The sequence below is a fragment of the Mus pahari genome, chromosome 10 (genome assembly GCF_900095145.1).
Source record: "Mus pahari chromosome 10, PAHARI_EIJ_v1.1, whole genome shotgun sequence".
NCBI lineage: Eukaryota > Metazoa > Chordata > Mammalia > Rodentia > Muridae > Mus > Mus pahari.
The window spans coordinates 103,970,762-103,983,162 of NC_034599.1; the positions used below are offsets into that span (position 1 = coordinate 103,970,762).

The window sequence follows — 12,401 nt, forward strand, 5'->3', positions numbered from 1 at the left end:
TTTTTTTTTCAAGACAAAAATGTTCTAAAACTTCTTACTGGTTTGTTTTTGCTTGTTTTTGTAAGACACAGGGTCTAGCTATAATAATTCAGATGTGAGGATTAGAGGTGTGCATTATAGGTATGTGCCATCACTCTTAGCAGTGAGGTGTCTGCCCTTTCCCTGCCCTCCCACTTAAGCTAGGGTCTCACTGTGTTGTTCCTACTGGCCTGAAACTCGCTAGCCACTGCTTCTGCTAAAGGCATCGCCATCACTGGCTAAGGTCACTCTTTATTTAGTAGTCATTTTGTTATATAAACTGCTTGTATCTAAATAGTGGTCCATCTTGTTTGGTGGTGTCCTGTAATCTCCCCAAGGTTGAGGGAGAAGGGTCATGATGTCTCAAAAGGCAAAATAGCAATTAGAGATTTGGAGCACTGCTGGTTTTGTTTCCAAAGTGGCTATGTTCCATGATTGTGTATTATACTGTATATTATATATTGGCTGTGACTACTTTAGTGATAGACTTTAGTAATTCCACAGAGAAGTGATAAAGATTGTAATGTTTGTTTTGTCCTTTCCAGAAAAAGTTTACCAAAACCTATTTTAATGATAAAGCATAGAATTTGCTAAGTGAAGTAATTTTTACTTTATACATTTGGGTGAGTGAGTCATTAATTTTGTTTTCTCAAAGTCAATATTCATTTTTCTATTGCCTGTGAAGGTAATTTTTGTAGTTATGTCTTGACTTTATTTAGGAAAACATAGTTCCAATGTGAGACCATATAGTGGCAGAAGAGTAATGCAAACATTATAGAAAGGATTTCCTAATGGGAAGAGACTTCTAAGGACCATGACAAGCCTGTCAGTAACTTGAGAATTTTCTAGTATAGATCAAACCACATAAATTTTTTTTAGCTAGTGAGTTTTAAATTCCAAATAAAGTTTCAGACTTAGAAACATCCAAGAATGTCCTGTATGTGTTCTACATGATACACATGTTCTAGTGATAAATAAATAGAAAATTGGCTAAAAATTCCTCCATGCCCTGTATTCAGACTCTACAATGTTAATTTTTGCAAAATTATGTTAAGTTACATTCATGTCCCTAAAAGGAATATTGCCGTGTTCTTCAAAGCACTCAGTGGTTCTGTTACTGAAATTGTCAGCTTTAGTCAGATTGCCAAAGTGTCTGCAGGGCTTCTCTAAAGTTACTATTAACTCATGCTGTAATGTCATCACCAGAAGGATCATAAGTTCTAGGCCAGCCTGGGCCACATGGACAATTCCAATTCCAATTCCAGGCAAGTGTGACTATACATGAGACACTATCTTCCTTCCTTTAGGTGAAAAAAAAAAAAAAAATACTACATGGGGAACAATTTCAGAACTCTGTAAAGTTGTTTTTTCATGGAATGTATCCGAGTTACTGATTGCCTAAAAGTGCTTTTAGACTCATGGATTCTCATTCTCTTGAGTGGATTATGCTGTATTAATTTCAACGTTTGATGCTTACGTTACCTCATGTTTAGCCAGTGAAAACTCCTTGTTGGCTACTGTCTCATTTTGATTTGTTTTCGTTTTAAAATTTCTGACATAGCATGTTGTTCCAGGTTCAGTTTGTACCTGGCCTTCCTAGCCCCTAATTACACACACGCACACACACACTAATTTTTTCTGATGGGAAACTATATATGTAAAATTTTTAATTAAATATTAAATTAGATACTTGCCACCAAGCCTGAGAACCTACTTGAGTGTGATATTGGAATCCACACAGTGGAAGGAGAGAACCTTCATATGTGCCCTCCATGTGTGTTGGTGGTATGCGCATCCATGCATTATTAATACATTCACACAATACATAGATTTCTTTTGTTATGCAGGTTAAGTTGGTCATACTGCATCTGATCTAACACTTGAATGCACACCCTGTGCTTCTTGCTCTCATTCTTTGCTTTCAATATATTAACCTTGATTTTCTTGATGAGACTAAGAGATCTCTGTAGTAGCATTGCATAAACCCCTTAATTTACAGAATGTAAATTAAGTACTTAAAAGAACAAAGCCCATGGACATGAACATTGTATCTGTCTTTTTTTTTTTTTTTTAAAGATTTATTTAGTGTGTATACAGTGGTCTCCTTTCATGTATGCCTACAGGCCACAGATGGTTGTGAGCCACCATGTGGCTGCTGGGAATTGAACTCAGGACTTCTGGAAGAGCAGTCAATGTCTTAACTGCTGGGCCATTGCTCCAGCCCATGTCTTCTATGTGAGCCATGTTATATGTTCATATTATGTTTACCTTTGCATATCTTCAGCCATACTGTTCTCCTTGTTTGGAATATCTTTTTAGCCTTTACAGATTCGATTTATGGTTTTAGATGTCCTTTACAAAGTGCATTATAGTATTCTTAACAGATTATAATAAAAATTACTTGTATAGACGTTAATTTTCTTTTCTAAACATGTTATACTTAAGGGCATCAGCCACTTAATGTTTTTTATTTTTGAAATGATATCTTGATATGAGATAACTTGCTTTGTATACCAGCCGGACATTACCCTTGGTGTGATGATTCTGTGCCTATTTCCTGGGTGCTGGGATTATAGTCATGGCCTGTGGTATGTGGCCCAGGTGGTTTGTGTGTTTGTTCATTTGTTCCTCCCTACTGTCCATCTGTCCATTTGTCCTTTGTTTTTTCTGAGACAGGGCTTTTCTGTGTAGCCTTCGATATTCCGGAACTCTCTCTAGATTGGGCTGGACTCAAACTCAGACTGGCCTGCCTCTCGATACCTCCTGAGTGCTAGGGTTAAATACGTGCGCCACCACTGCCCAGCTTCTGGATAGTTTCTCCATAGTTACAGTAAAGGTTAATGTTACAGTTTCTCTATAGTACTGATTGGAGTAAATTACCTCTTAGTTGTGTACCCCAAATAGTCGATGATATACTCAGTATCTAGAATCATCTTCTGGAAGGACAACTTTGTGTCAGTGTCCTTTAATGGTTCTACTTTTACACTGTTGAGGTTACATTTTTCTTAATGTTCCTTCTATGCACAGCATGGTCTGTCCCCCACCTTCCTACAGTTTCTTGTCAGATCATTCTAGTCCAGCAGTCATAGTCAGCTAATATTTTTGTATTTTCTTTTTCTTTTCTTTTAGATTTCTCTTAAGGATTTGCGTTTCCTATGGGAAATGATTGTTTCTCAAGACCCTATCTTCTTCTGCTCTCACAGTACTTGGAGCAAAGGCAGTGGTAGCTTTTGTTTCAGCATCTCCTCTGTGTTGTACTTTTAAGACCCTGTTGCATATTTGTAGTCTGGCACTTTGTAATTACTTGATTGCAAAACTGAAGTCTCAGCATAAATTTCTAGTGTGAGTTTTGTGTTTGATGGGTAATCAGAAAATATATCCATAGATATCATGCGATCTTTTCAACCTAACAGAAAACACCATGAAATTATGATTTAGCTTTTGACTGAGGAAGCTGACTCTGACTTTCTGATTTAAATAAGCCTATATTCATATGGACTTTATTTTGCCCAAATTATTGTGACTTCTTTTTTCTTGCCAAGTAGCCCATGGAATTGTGTAATTGAGAAGCTAGGGAGTGAAATGCTTTCTATAGTAGCAACAATGTTACTTTAGTGTTGCTCAAATTATCCTCTCACCCCTATATTGTGGTGGTTTTCAGCCTGTGATCTGTGATTAAACATTAAAGGACATTCATAACTTCTGAAATTACATGGATATCTAAGCTTTTCTGTTGTGTAGCTAAAGCAACATCTCTAATAAAAATGTGTATAGGAATCAGATGGGAGAGGGATGAATTGTGCTTCAAAAGGTATTTTCTGGACGGCTTGCACATTATTAGTAAGGCCCATTCTGTTTTGTTTTGTTTTGTTTTGTTTTTTTTTCAAGACAGGGTTTCCCTGTATAGCCCTGGCTGTCTTGGAACTCACTCTGTAGACCAGGCTGTCCTCGAACTCAGAAATCTGCCTGCCTCTGCTTCCCGAGTGCTGGGATTAAAGGCGTGCGCCACCATACCCGGCAGTAAAGCCCATTCTTAACTTCAGGAGTACTACTATGACTTTCATGTTTATAACATTATAACATTATAGTGGATATGATTACATTTGAAAAGTGTGAGAAAAAATCTTAGATCTGGATTTAATTTAATCAGATTTAAAAACAGATCTAAAAATGGAGTTAACCCTGACTCTTGACTCATTGATTACTGCTGTATTTCCATATTCGTTTGTTTTCTTTTCTGTTCAAGTATTTAGCACTGGCCTTTGGATCTTTGGCAGCAGGAACTGTGTTAACTGTTAAGTTTCTTTTCTTTTTCAAAAAATTACTTTATGTTATGAATATACCGTAGCTGTCTTCAGACACACCAGAAGAGGGCATCAGATCCTATTACAGATGGCTGTGATGAATGGTTGTGATGTGTCAACCATGTGGTTGCTGGGGACTAAACCCAGTCCTTTGGAAGAGCAGATACGCTCTTAACTCTGAGCCATCTCTCTAGTTCCCAGCTATTAATTTTTACTGCTTCATGAGTTAACTAATCCCAGCATATTGAGAGAATAAAAGTGAGCATTGCTAAGGTAGATTCTTTGAATTGTAGTCAAGATGAGCAGAGTCTGTGGAGCAAAGGATAAGAAAAACAAGCTTCAGTCAAAGCACAAAGAAGTAAGAGGGCTTTGAACGCAAAGAAGTAACAGCAGCATCTTAGCAGTTGCCTCTTAGGTAACCAGGTCTTCACCAATTGGTGAAGCACTAATCCTTTGGTACTATACCTAAAGCTGCTTCAGAGATGTGTGATCTTTTACTTTTAATTTATAAAGGTCATTTTATTAAAGGTTTATTTATTTTATGTATATGAGTACACTGTAGCTGCACAGATGGTTGTGAGCCTTTATGTGGTTGTTGGGAATTGAATCTTTAGGACCTCTGTTTGCTCTCGTCGGCCCTGCTCACTCTGGTCAACTCTGCTCGCTGAGCCATCTCGCCAGCCTATAAAGGCCATTCTTGTATGTAGTCCAAAATGCATTTAATGGAATTTTTTTTCCTACTCTTAGCTCCTATTGTTCTCAGGCAGTTAACTATGAATTTTTTTATATCATACATATTATGCATATATACGGCCAGCTTTTTATTTTTTATTTTTCAGTCAGTATGTAGTCTAGCTAGGCCTGGGACTCTGTAGACCTGACTGATTTTTTTTTTTTTTTAACTCAGATCTCCCTATCTCTATCTTCTTGTTTGCCATCATACCCAACCTGCTTTTTACATTTGTATTTTGTACTAGTTATAAAGAAAAATTTTTATAGATGTATGATCTAAGTATACATGGTTTAGTCAGTCCCCTGTTACAGTGCATACCTTATACATTGCTAGGTCTTTGCTTGCATTGTTACTTTGATACATATTGCTCAATCCTTTTTCTTTCGTTCCTTTTTTTTCTCTTGTTTTGTTTGTTTGTTTGTTTGTTTGTGAATCCCTGGCTCTCCTAGTTCTTGCTCTGTAGACCAGGCAGATCTCAGACTCACCTGCTTCTGCTGAGAGAGTGTGTTTGTGTGTGCACAGCTCATGTTTCATCCTCTCACTTTTTAACCGTCTAATATGGTATAGTGCATACTGTTGACAATTACATATATGACACAGAATGTCCACAGTCTTTGTATAGGTTTTTTAGTATTGTCTTCTGGAAGAATCAGTTTCAAGGCTGTACAAATCTAAGAAATGCCTTTTTTTTTTTTTTTTTTTTTTTTTTTTGTTTTTCGAGACAGGGTTTCTCTGTATAGCCCTGGCTGTCCTGGAACTAACTCTGTAGACCAGGCTGGCCTCGAACTCAGAAATCCACCTGCCTCTGCCTCCCAAGTGCTGGGATTAAAGGTGTGCGCCACCATGCCCGGCTAAGAAATGCCTTTATTTCTTTTTGTTTGGCAGATACATAGTTATCATTTTCAAGTTAAATTTCATTTAGGGTGAAGAGACTGGACCTGTAGTATGTTTAGTGGGAGAGCATGCATCTAATATGGTCAAGAACCTAGCTTCAGTTTCTGTCCTAATCCTGACCCCTCCCTTCAAACAAAGCTCTACAACTACTCTAGCTTACAGTGTCACTACTGAAGTCTGAAGCTTCCCCCCCCCCTTCTCCTTTTTGAGTTTCTTATATGGCTCTGGCTGGCCTCAAATTCAAATACTGTACTTGTATAGGTAAGGATGACCGTGAACTTACGCTCATCCTTGCTCCACCTTCCAAGTGGTAGGATGGTAGGCTTTCCTCATCATGCCTGGCTGTGTGGTACCTGAGTTTTGCAAGTACTAGGCAAGCATGCTTACAGTTAAGCTGTACCCCTGCCCATGGATGGAGTGTTTCTCCAGATTCTATTGTCATGAGATAAGAGTGCTCTCATAGCTTTTTCTTCTTCTTTATTACTTCTTTCGTTCTTCTTTTTAATTACTAACTATATATCCCATGTCTATGAATGTGTGTGTATGGAGGTGCTGGTGCCAAAGGATGCAGAGGAGTCAAACCCCTTGCAGCATCAGGAGCATCGTCACTTGAGGTTCTGAGCCACCCTCAATATGGGCACTGGGGATTGAACTTGGGTCCTCTTTAGGAACAGTACATGTTCTACCTGCTGAGTCATCTCTTCAGCCCTAATTTTTTTTCTTCCATAGAATTATATTTTGTTCCTCTGACCTGTTGGATTTTTTTCTTTTTTAAGATGTAGAACATCTAGTATTCTTTAATTTTGTTTTTCAGCCTCTCATTTGACTTGATCTTAGAAATGTATGGCTGGGTGGTGGTGGCACACACCTTTATTGAGCAGACTCAGGTCAGCTCGCATGGTGGGACACCCTGTCTCCAAAACCCAAAAAGGGTTGCCTTTGTATGAAATCTAGGCTTGGCTGGTGGCAGATCCAGGGTGGTTACTTCTTTAGTCTGTTTTGCACATAATATATATGTAGTAATACCCTCTTCTTTAGCAGTGTTAAAAATATGTGAGACTTAGAACAGAAGGCTCAGCCATCTTTCTGGGTGTGTGTGTGTGTGTGTGTGTGTGTGTGTTGTTTTAAAACAATCTCAAGTAGCCTAAGTTTGCTTGGAATTTGCTGTGTATCTAAAATTACCTTAAACTTCCTCAACTATGCAAAGTTGGGGCATTGGTATATGCTTTTAGACCATGGTGTTGCTTTTATTTTGTGCATTACCAAATTAGATTTGTTCTTGGCTCATAGCAGTTACAACTTGAATATTTATGTGTGTGTTGGTTGGAAGTACTATCTAGGGACTAAGGAAATGAAAAATAATAATCTAAATATTGGATGGAGTGAAGAAATAAGACTCTTTTAGGCCTCTCTTACAATAAGTGTTAAGCACAGCATGGTCTCTAGCTCATAGTACTCTCTTATAACTGGAATGAAGAAAGAGATTCTATTTTGAGAGTCAATGTGAGGAAGCACAATTCAAATAAATATTTTCTTCAGTGACCTAAAACTGTAACATTATTATTAGCTTATCATTGTTACATCATTCTAAGTAGAAGATTTAAGTTAGTCAACTCCTAATCTTGGGTATACACTGATCAAATTTGTTCCATTTGTTTTTAGATGTCATCTTTACTACAATCACCTATACTACAGTTAATTGGGAAAAAAAAAAATGAATGTGTAGTTTAGGCTGGAGAGATGACCCAGCAACTAAGAATGTGGATGGCCCTTGCTCTTCCTAAGAATCTGAGGTCTGTTCCTAGCATACATGCCCAGTGGCTCACAACCACCTGTTATTCCAGCTGTAGGGGAATTCAATACCTCTGACCTGTGGGCACCTGTATCATGTATCCATTCCTACTCATACACATAATTTTAAAAGTGGTGTGTGGGTGTGCATGTGTATAACATGCACTACTGTGCATGTGTGGAGGACAGTTTTCCTGCAGTCATCTTTTTCTCTTATGTGAGTCCTATGAATTGAACACAGAGATGCCCTTAACATGCTGAGCCATCTTGCTAGTTAACAGTGGATATAATCTTTTGTAGTAATTTTCTATGGCACATTAACCATCATAGAATGGATCTCCAACTTTTGAAGTCTGTTTAATTTTAAGCATTTTTTCATGAACACTTAAAATGTCAGGATCTTATGGAAAAGAATGAAGCTGTGTTATCTGTACTTGGGACCTTGGTGTATCTAAGTATTCTTTATGAATGAACATATTGGTTTTTTGAGTACCTATATTTACATAGTATATTCAAACAGTTGTTAAACTTCTTCAGATTAATTGGTGGTTATTGATAAGTAGTAGTTTTCCTTTTCTCCAAATGTGAATAGAGAAACTACAGCTAAGAGTGTCATCTTTTTCCTTCTTGCCTTTAACCCTGACTCAGTACCCACAGATGACAGCCAAGCAACTGTAGGGGTCTCTGAGAGAGAGTAGCAAACAGAAATGTGTCTTCTCAGTAAGGAAAAGCAGCCCAAGGAGAAAGAGAGCCTGGACATTCTGAGCCAAGGCAGCTTTTCCCCAGAGTGTATCTTGCTAGGAGGTATGAGAGCCTTTGAGAAAAAGCCGTGAGTAGTTTAGTGGGTATCACCTTTCCCTCTGTACATCAGTTTTGTTGTTGTTGTTGTTGTTGTTGTTGTTGTTTTTTAACAAAGGATTTCTAAGATTTTAGTTTGTCTTGGGTGTGGTTGATATAAAAGGCTTCCTCCAGTCATTCTGCAGCTGTGGTACAGGATTATAGTTCTTTTTTTTTTTTTTTTTTTTTATAAAGATTTATTTATTATATGTAAGTACACTGTAGCTGACTTCAGACACTCCAGAAGAGGGCATCAGATCTTGTTACGGATGGTTATGAGCCACCATGTGGTTGCTGGGATTTGAACTCAGGACCTTTGGAAGAGCAGTCGATGCTCTTACCCGCTGAGCCATCTCACCAGCCCCCAGGATTATAGTTCTAATGAAAGTCCTTGAACATAGGAAGGAGTGCTCTGGGGCTAATGGAATGGAGGAATCTACATTTATGCATTAATCTTAGTGTTACTCTATCCCAGCATATTATTAGCTATATTGTGTGTCAAGCAAGTAAGCGTCTTGGAGTTTGACCCTTATAGCAATGTAAACATGGTAACCTTGAATAGGTAGTAGCCAAACTTCCAAGTGAGTTGCTCTTTTTGTAAAAGAGAGGGCTGTTTTTCTTTTTCTTTCTTCTTCTTTCCCCTCCTCGATGGTGCTGGCCATTGGACCCAGGGCCTTGCACATGCTAAGCCAGCATTGTGCCACTGGGCTGCTGCTTCTACTCCACAAGTTTGTTTTGAACCTCAAATTATAATACATGTGGAACATTTAAGAATGAAACATCATTTGTAGGATAAGTGCCCAGGTAAAATTATAATAATCTATGGGCTAATCTGCTAGTGAGTATATAATATTGAAGAGGTTGGTTTTTTTTGTTTTGTTTTGTTTTGTTTTGTTTTTTTTTTTGATGGTGGTTGTTGTTGTTTTTCCTTTTTTCTTTAAGACATTTCTCACTGTGTAGCTCTGGCTGTCCTGGAACTCAATGTGTAGACCAACAGGCTTCAAACTCACAGAGATCTGCCTGCCTCTGACTCCCAAATGCTGGGATTAAAGGCCTGTGCCATCATGCCTTCTTAAATATTTCATTTTGGACCTTCATTTGTCTAATGTGAACTATTTCTCATTTTCCCCAAATACTAGATTGTAGAGTGAGATGAGTTTAAGTTTTCTTGGAGTACCTTTTCAATATTGGATCACTGGTCACATGGGTGATATCCAGGGTGCCTGGGTATGGTTAATATTACACAATTATTGTAAAGGGAGAGAGAGTATCATTGTATACCATTGAGAATGTGTAGACTCATCATTATGGCTCACTTTAGTCAGTAGCTGGGTAAGAACTTATGCCCATCTACTAGAATAGTGTGGAATTGACAGACCAGCAAAGTATATTCTTAGGAATTACCCAGTAAGTAAGTAAACATAGTTCAAGGCATAATAAAAACATAGTATATATTCTTCATGGTCAATTTGGTACAATATTAGATGCCATTTTGGGAGTGTTAATGTTCTAATAGTAGTATTCATCCTTGCCCCCTTCTTCCTCCTTCACAGCCCTTATGAAAGTAGATAATTTCGCCATTAGCAGGGTTGGTTTTTGCACCCATAGAAAAATACATTGAATTGCCTAGTTTGTGCAAAGACACTAAATTTTTTCTCTAGTATGGCAAAGGATGTGGCAGTGGTGGGATGGAACACAGCTCAGTAGTGGAATGCTTGCTTGGGGTATATGAGAGAAACTGGTATCCATCCCCAGCAAAAATAATTTGCTGAATAGCAGGTATTGTCTTTATACTTCAAAGTGTTTTTCTCTTAGTGGGAATTGTAAGTGAGATGTTAGAATTGTCCTTATGAATATGCTCAGTAAAGAAATAGTAGATGACTTCTTTCTGATTTTTTGCAGGAATGAATATATATATGGCATTCAAGAATTAGAATTCTCAGGAAATAGATTCTTGTCAGAAATACAGTGCCATAGTCATTTATTCGGCTATATCACTAGTGGGATAATACAACCAACCAACCAGGTGGTGGTAGCACACACTTAATCCCAGCACCTGGGAGGCAGAGGCCATTGGATCTCTGCAAGTTTGAAGCCAGGCTGGTCTACAGAGCTAGTTCCAGGATAGCCAAGGCTACACAGAGAAACCTGTATCCAAAAAACCAAAAGGAAAGGGGGGAAAAAGATAATATAACCCTGGAAAATGTGAAATACATATATATATATATATATATATATATATCTTCCTTTACTCGTTTTCATCAGGCCAGATCCTGTTTTATTTAAAGCCAAATGTATTAAGTTTCAGAAAACAATCTATTTTCCTCGTAGTGTGTTTTCCTGGCCTTCCTGTAGCTTTATGTTACCAGTTTCAAACCTATGATCTTATCGCCTCACACTATTAACTCATTTTTTGTGTGTGTGATTTTTGTTTTGCAGGAGGTGTATCGGATTCCAAAGAAAAGTCAAACTGAAAAGGAGAGCACAGGTAGGTTGGAGAACGCTTGCATAGCTTGGAAGCTTTTTAGGAATTCTTTACACAATTGTGGAGACAACCTGAAGGACCTGACTGTTCTTCCTTTTGAAATAAGCATGCATAGAAAAATGAAACATTGGATGTAATAATTTGGAAACTTGAACCTGTATCCTTTCCTAGTGGATTTTTCCAAAGGAGATATTTCTTATACTGCCTATGTTGTTGCTTTGGTAACTTACCTTGCATTGAACTGTCCCTCTAAAATATCGAGGCTTGTTTGGTTGTGTTTGTTTGTTTGTTTTCTTGCTCCTTCAGTGCTGGGGGTTGAACCTGGAGCTCTCACATGTTAGGCAAGTACTCCACCACTCAGCTACTCTTCCTGGCCTTAAAGTAGGCATTCATTTAAAAAAAATTTTTTAGGTTTGTATATGAATGCTTTGCTTGTATCCATGTCTGTTTACAATACGTGTGCTGGTGCCTGTGAGAGGCCAGAAGAGGCAGCAAGTGTTCGTTATCCTTTGTGCCATCTCTCTACCCCCCACCACCACCCGGTTTGTGTTTTTAAAAGAATTACTCTTTTTATCTTTATGGGTGTTTTACGTATATGTGTTAGTGTGCAGTATCTGTGTGTACCTGGTGTCCTCAGAGGCCAGAGAAGAGCACTAGATTCTCTAGAACTGAAGTTACACATGGTTGTGAGCTGTCATATGGGTACTAGGAGTCAACCCTAAGTCTTCTGCAAGAATAGCAAGTGCTCTTAACTACAGAGCTATCTCCAACCCCAAACAGACATTCTTAAATCTATATTGCTAGAGGTATATGGAGCAATATTTACCGCTACCTGTTCATATATGTAGAGGGATATATGTGTTTCTTTACCAGAGAAGGCTAAGAAATCTTACCAGAGCTGTGTGTATTGGTGCATAGCTTTAATTCCAGTACTCAGGAGGCTGAAACAGGCAGATCTCAGAATTTGAGGCCATAGATCCAGGACACCCAGGGCTATACAGAGAAACTCTTTCTCGAAAAAACAAAAAGGAAAAGAAAAGAAAAAGGAAATGTCCATCAGATTCACGTTGTGTTTCTGGCAAACTTTAAGGAACTTAAGGGATGGACTTCGTGGGTTGTGATTGGTTTCTTGAATCCCTTCTGACACTGAGCCAGTGTTGCTGGAGTGAAAAGGCCAGGGTGTTTGTTAACCTTTACCTTATTTTTCACAAGAATAGGTTAGGTATCTTTCACTTCATTGTTCTCTTTTTTGCACATCTTTAAGTTCTTTTTTTTTTTTTTTTTTTTTTTTTTCAGGATTTTTTTGAACGTGTTTTTGAGAGTTCTAGAGTTCTAGAAT

The 12,401-nt window shown here is 38.1% G+C and overlaps 1 protein-coding gene across 4 annotated transcripts in view; it reads left to right on the top strand.

The window, feature by feature from the left end:
- The window catches only part of Setd2 (SET domain containing 2, histone lysine methyltransferase), a 94,570-nt gene that overhangs the window by 52,862 nt on the left and 29,307 nt on the right, over positions 1–12,401 (top strand). For all 4 annotated transcript variants that reach the window (XR_003844676.1, XM_021207438.1, XM_029543841.1 and 1 more), the window contains one exon: positions 11,017–11,065. Coding sequence is in view for 3 of the 4 variants with exons in the window: in XM_021207438.1 (XP_021063097.1) it covers positions 11,017–11,065 (49 nt within the window). In the remaining variant the exon portion in view is untranslated. The remainder of the gene's footprint in view (positions 1–11,016; positions 11,066–12,401) is intronic.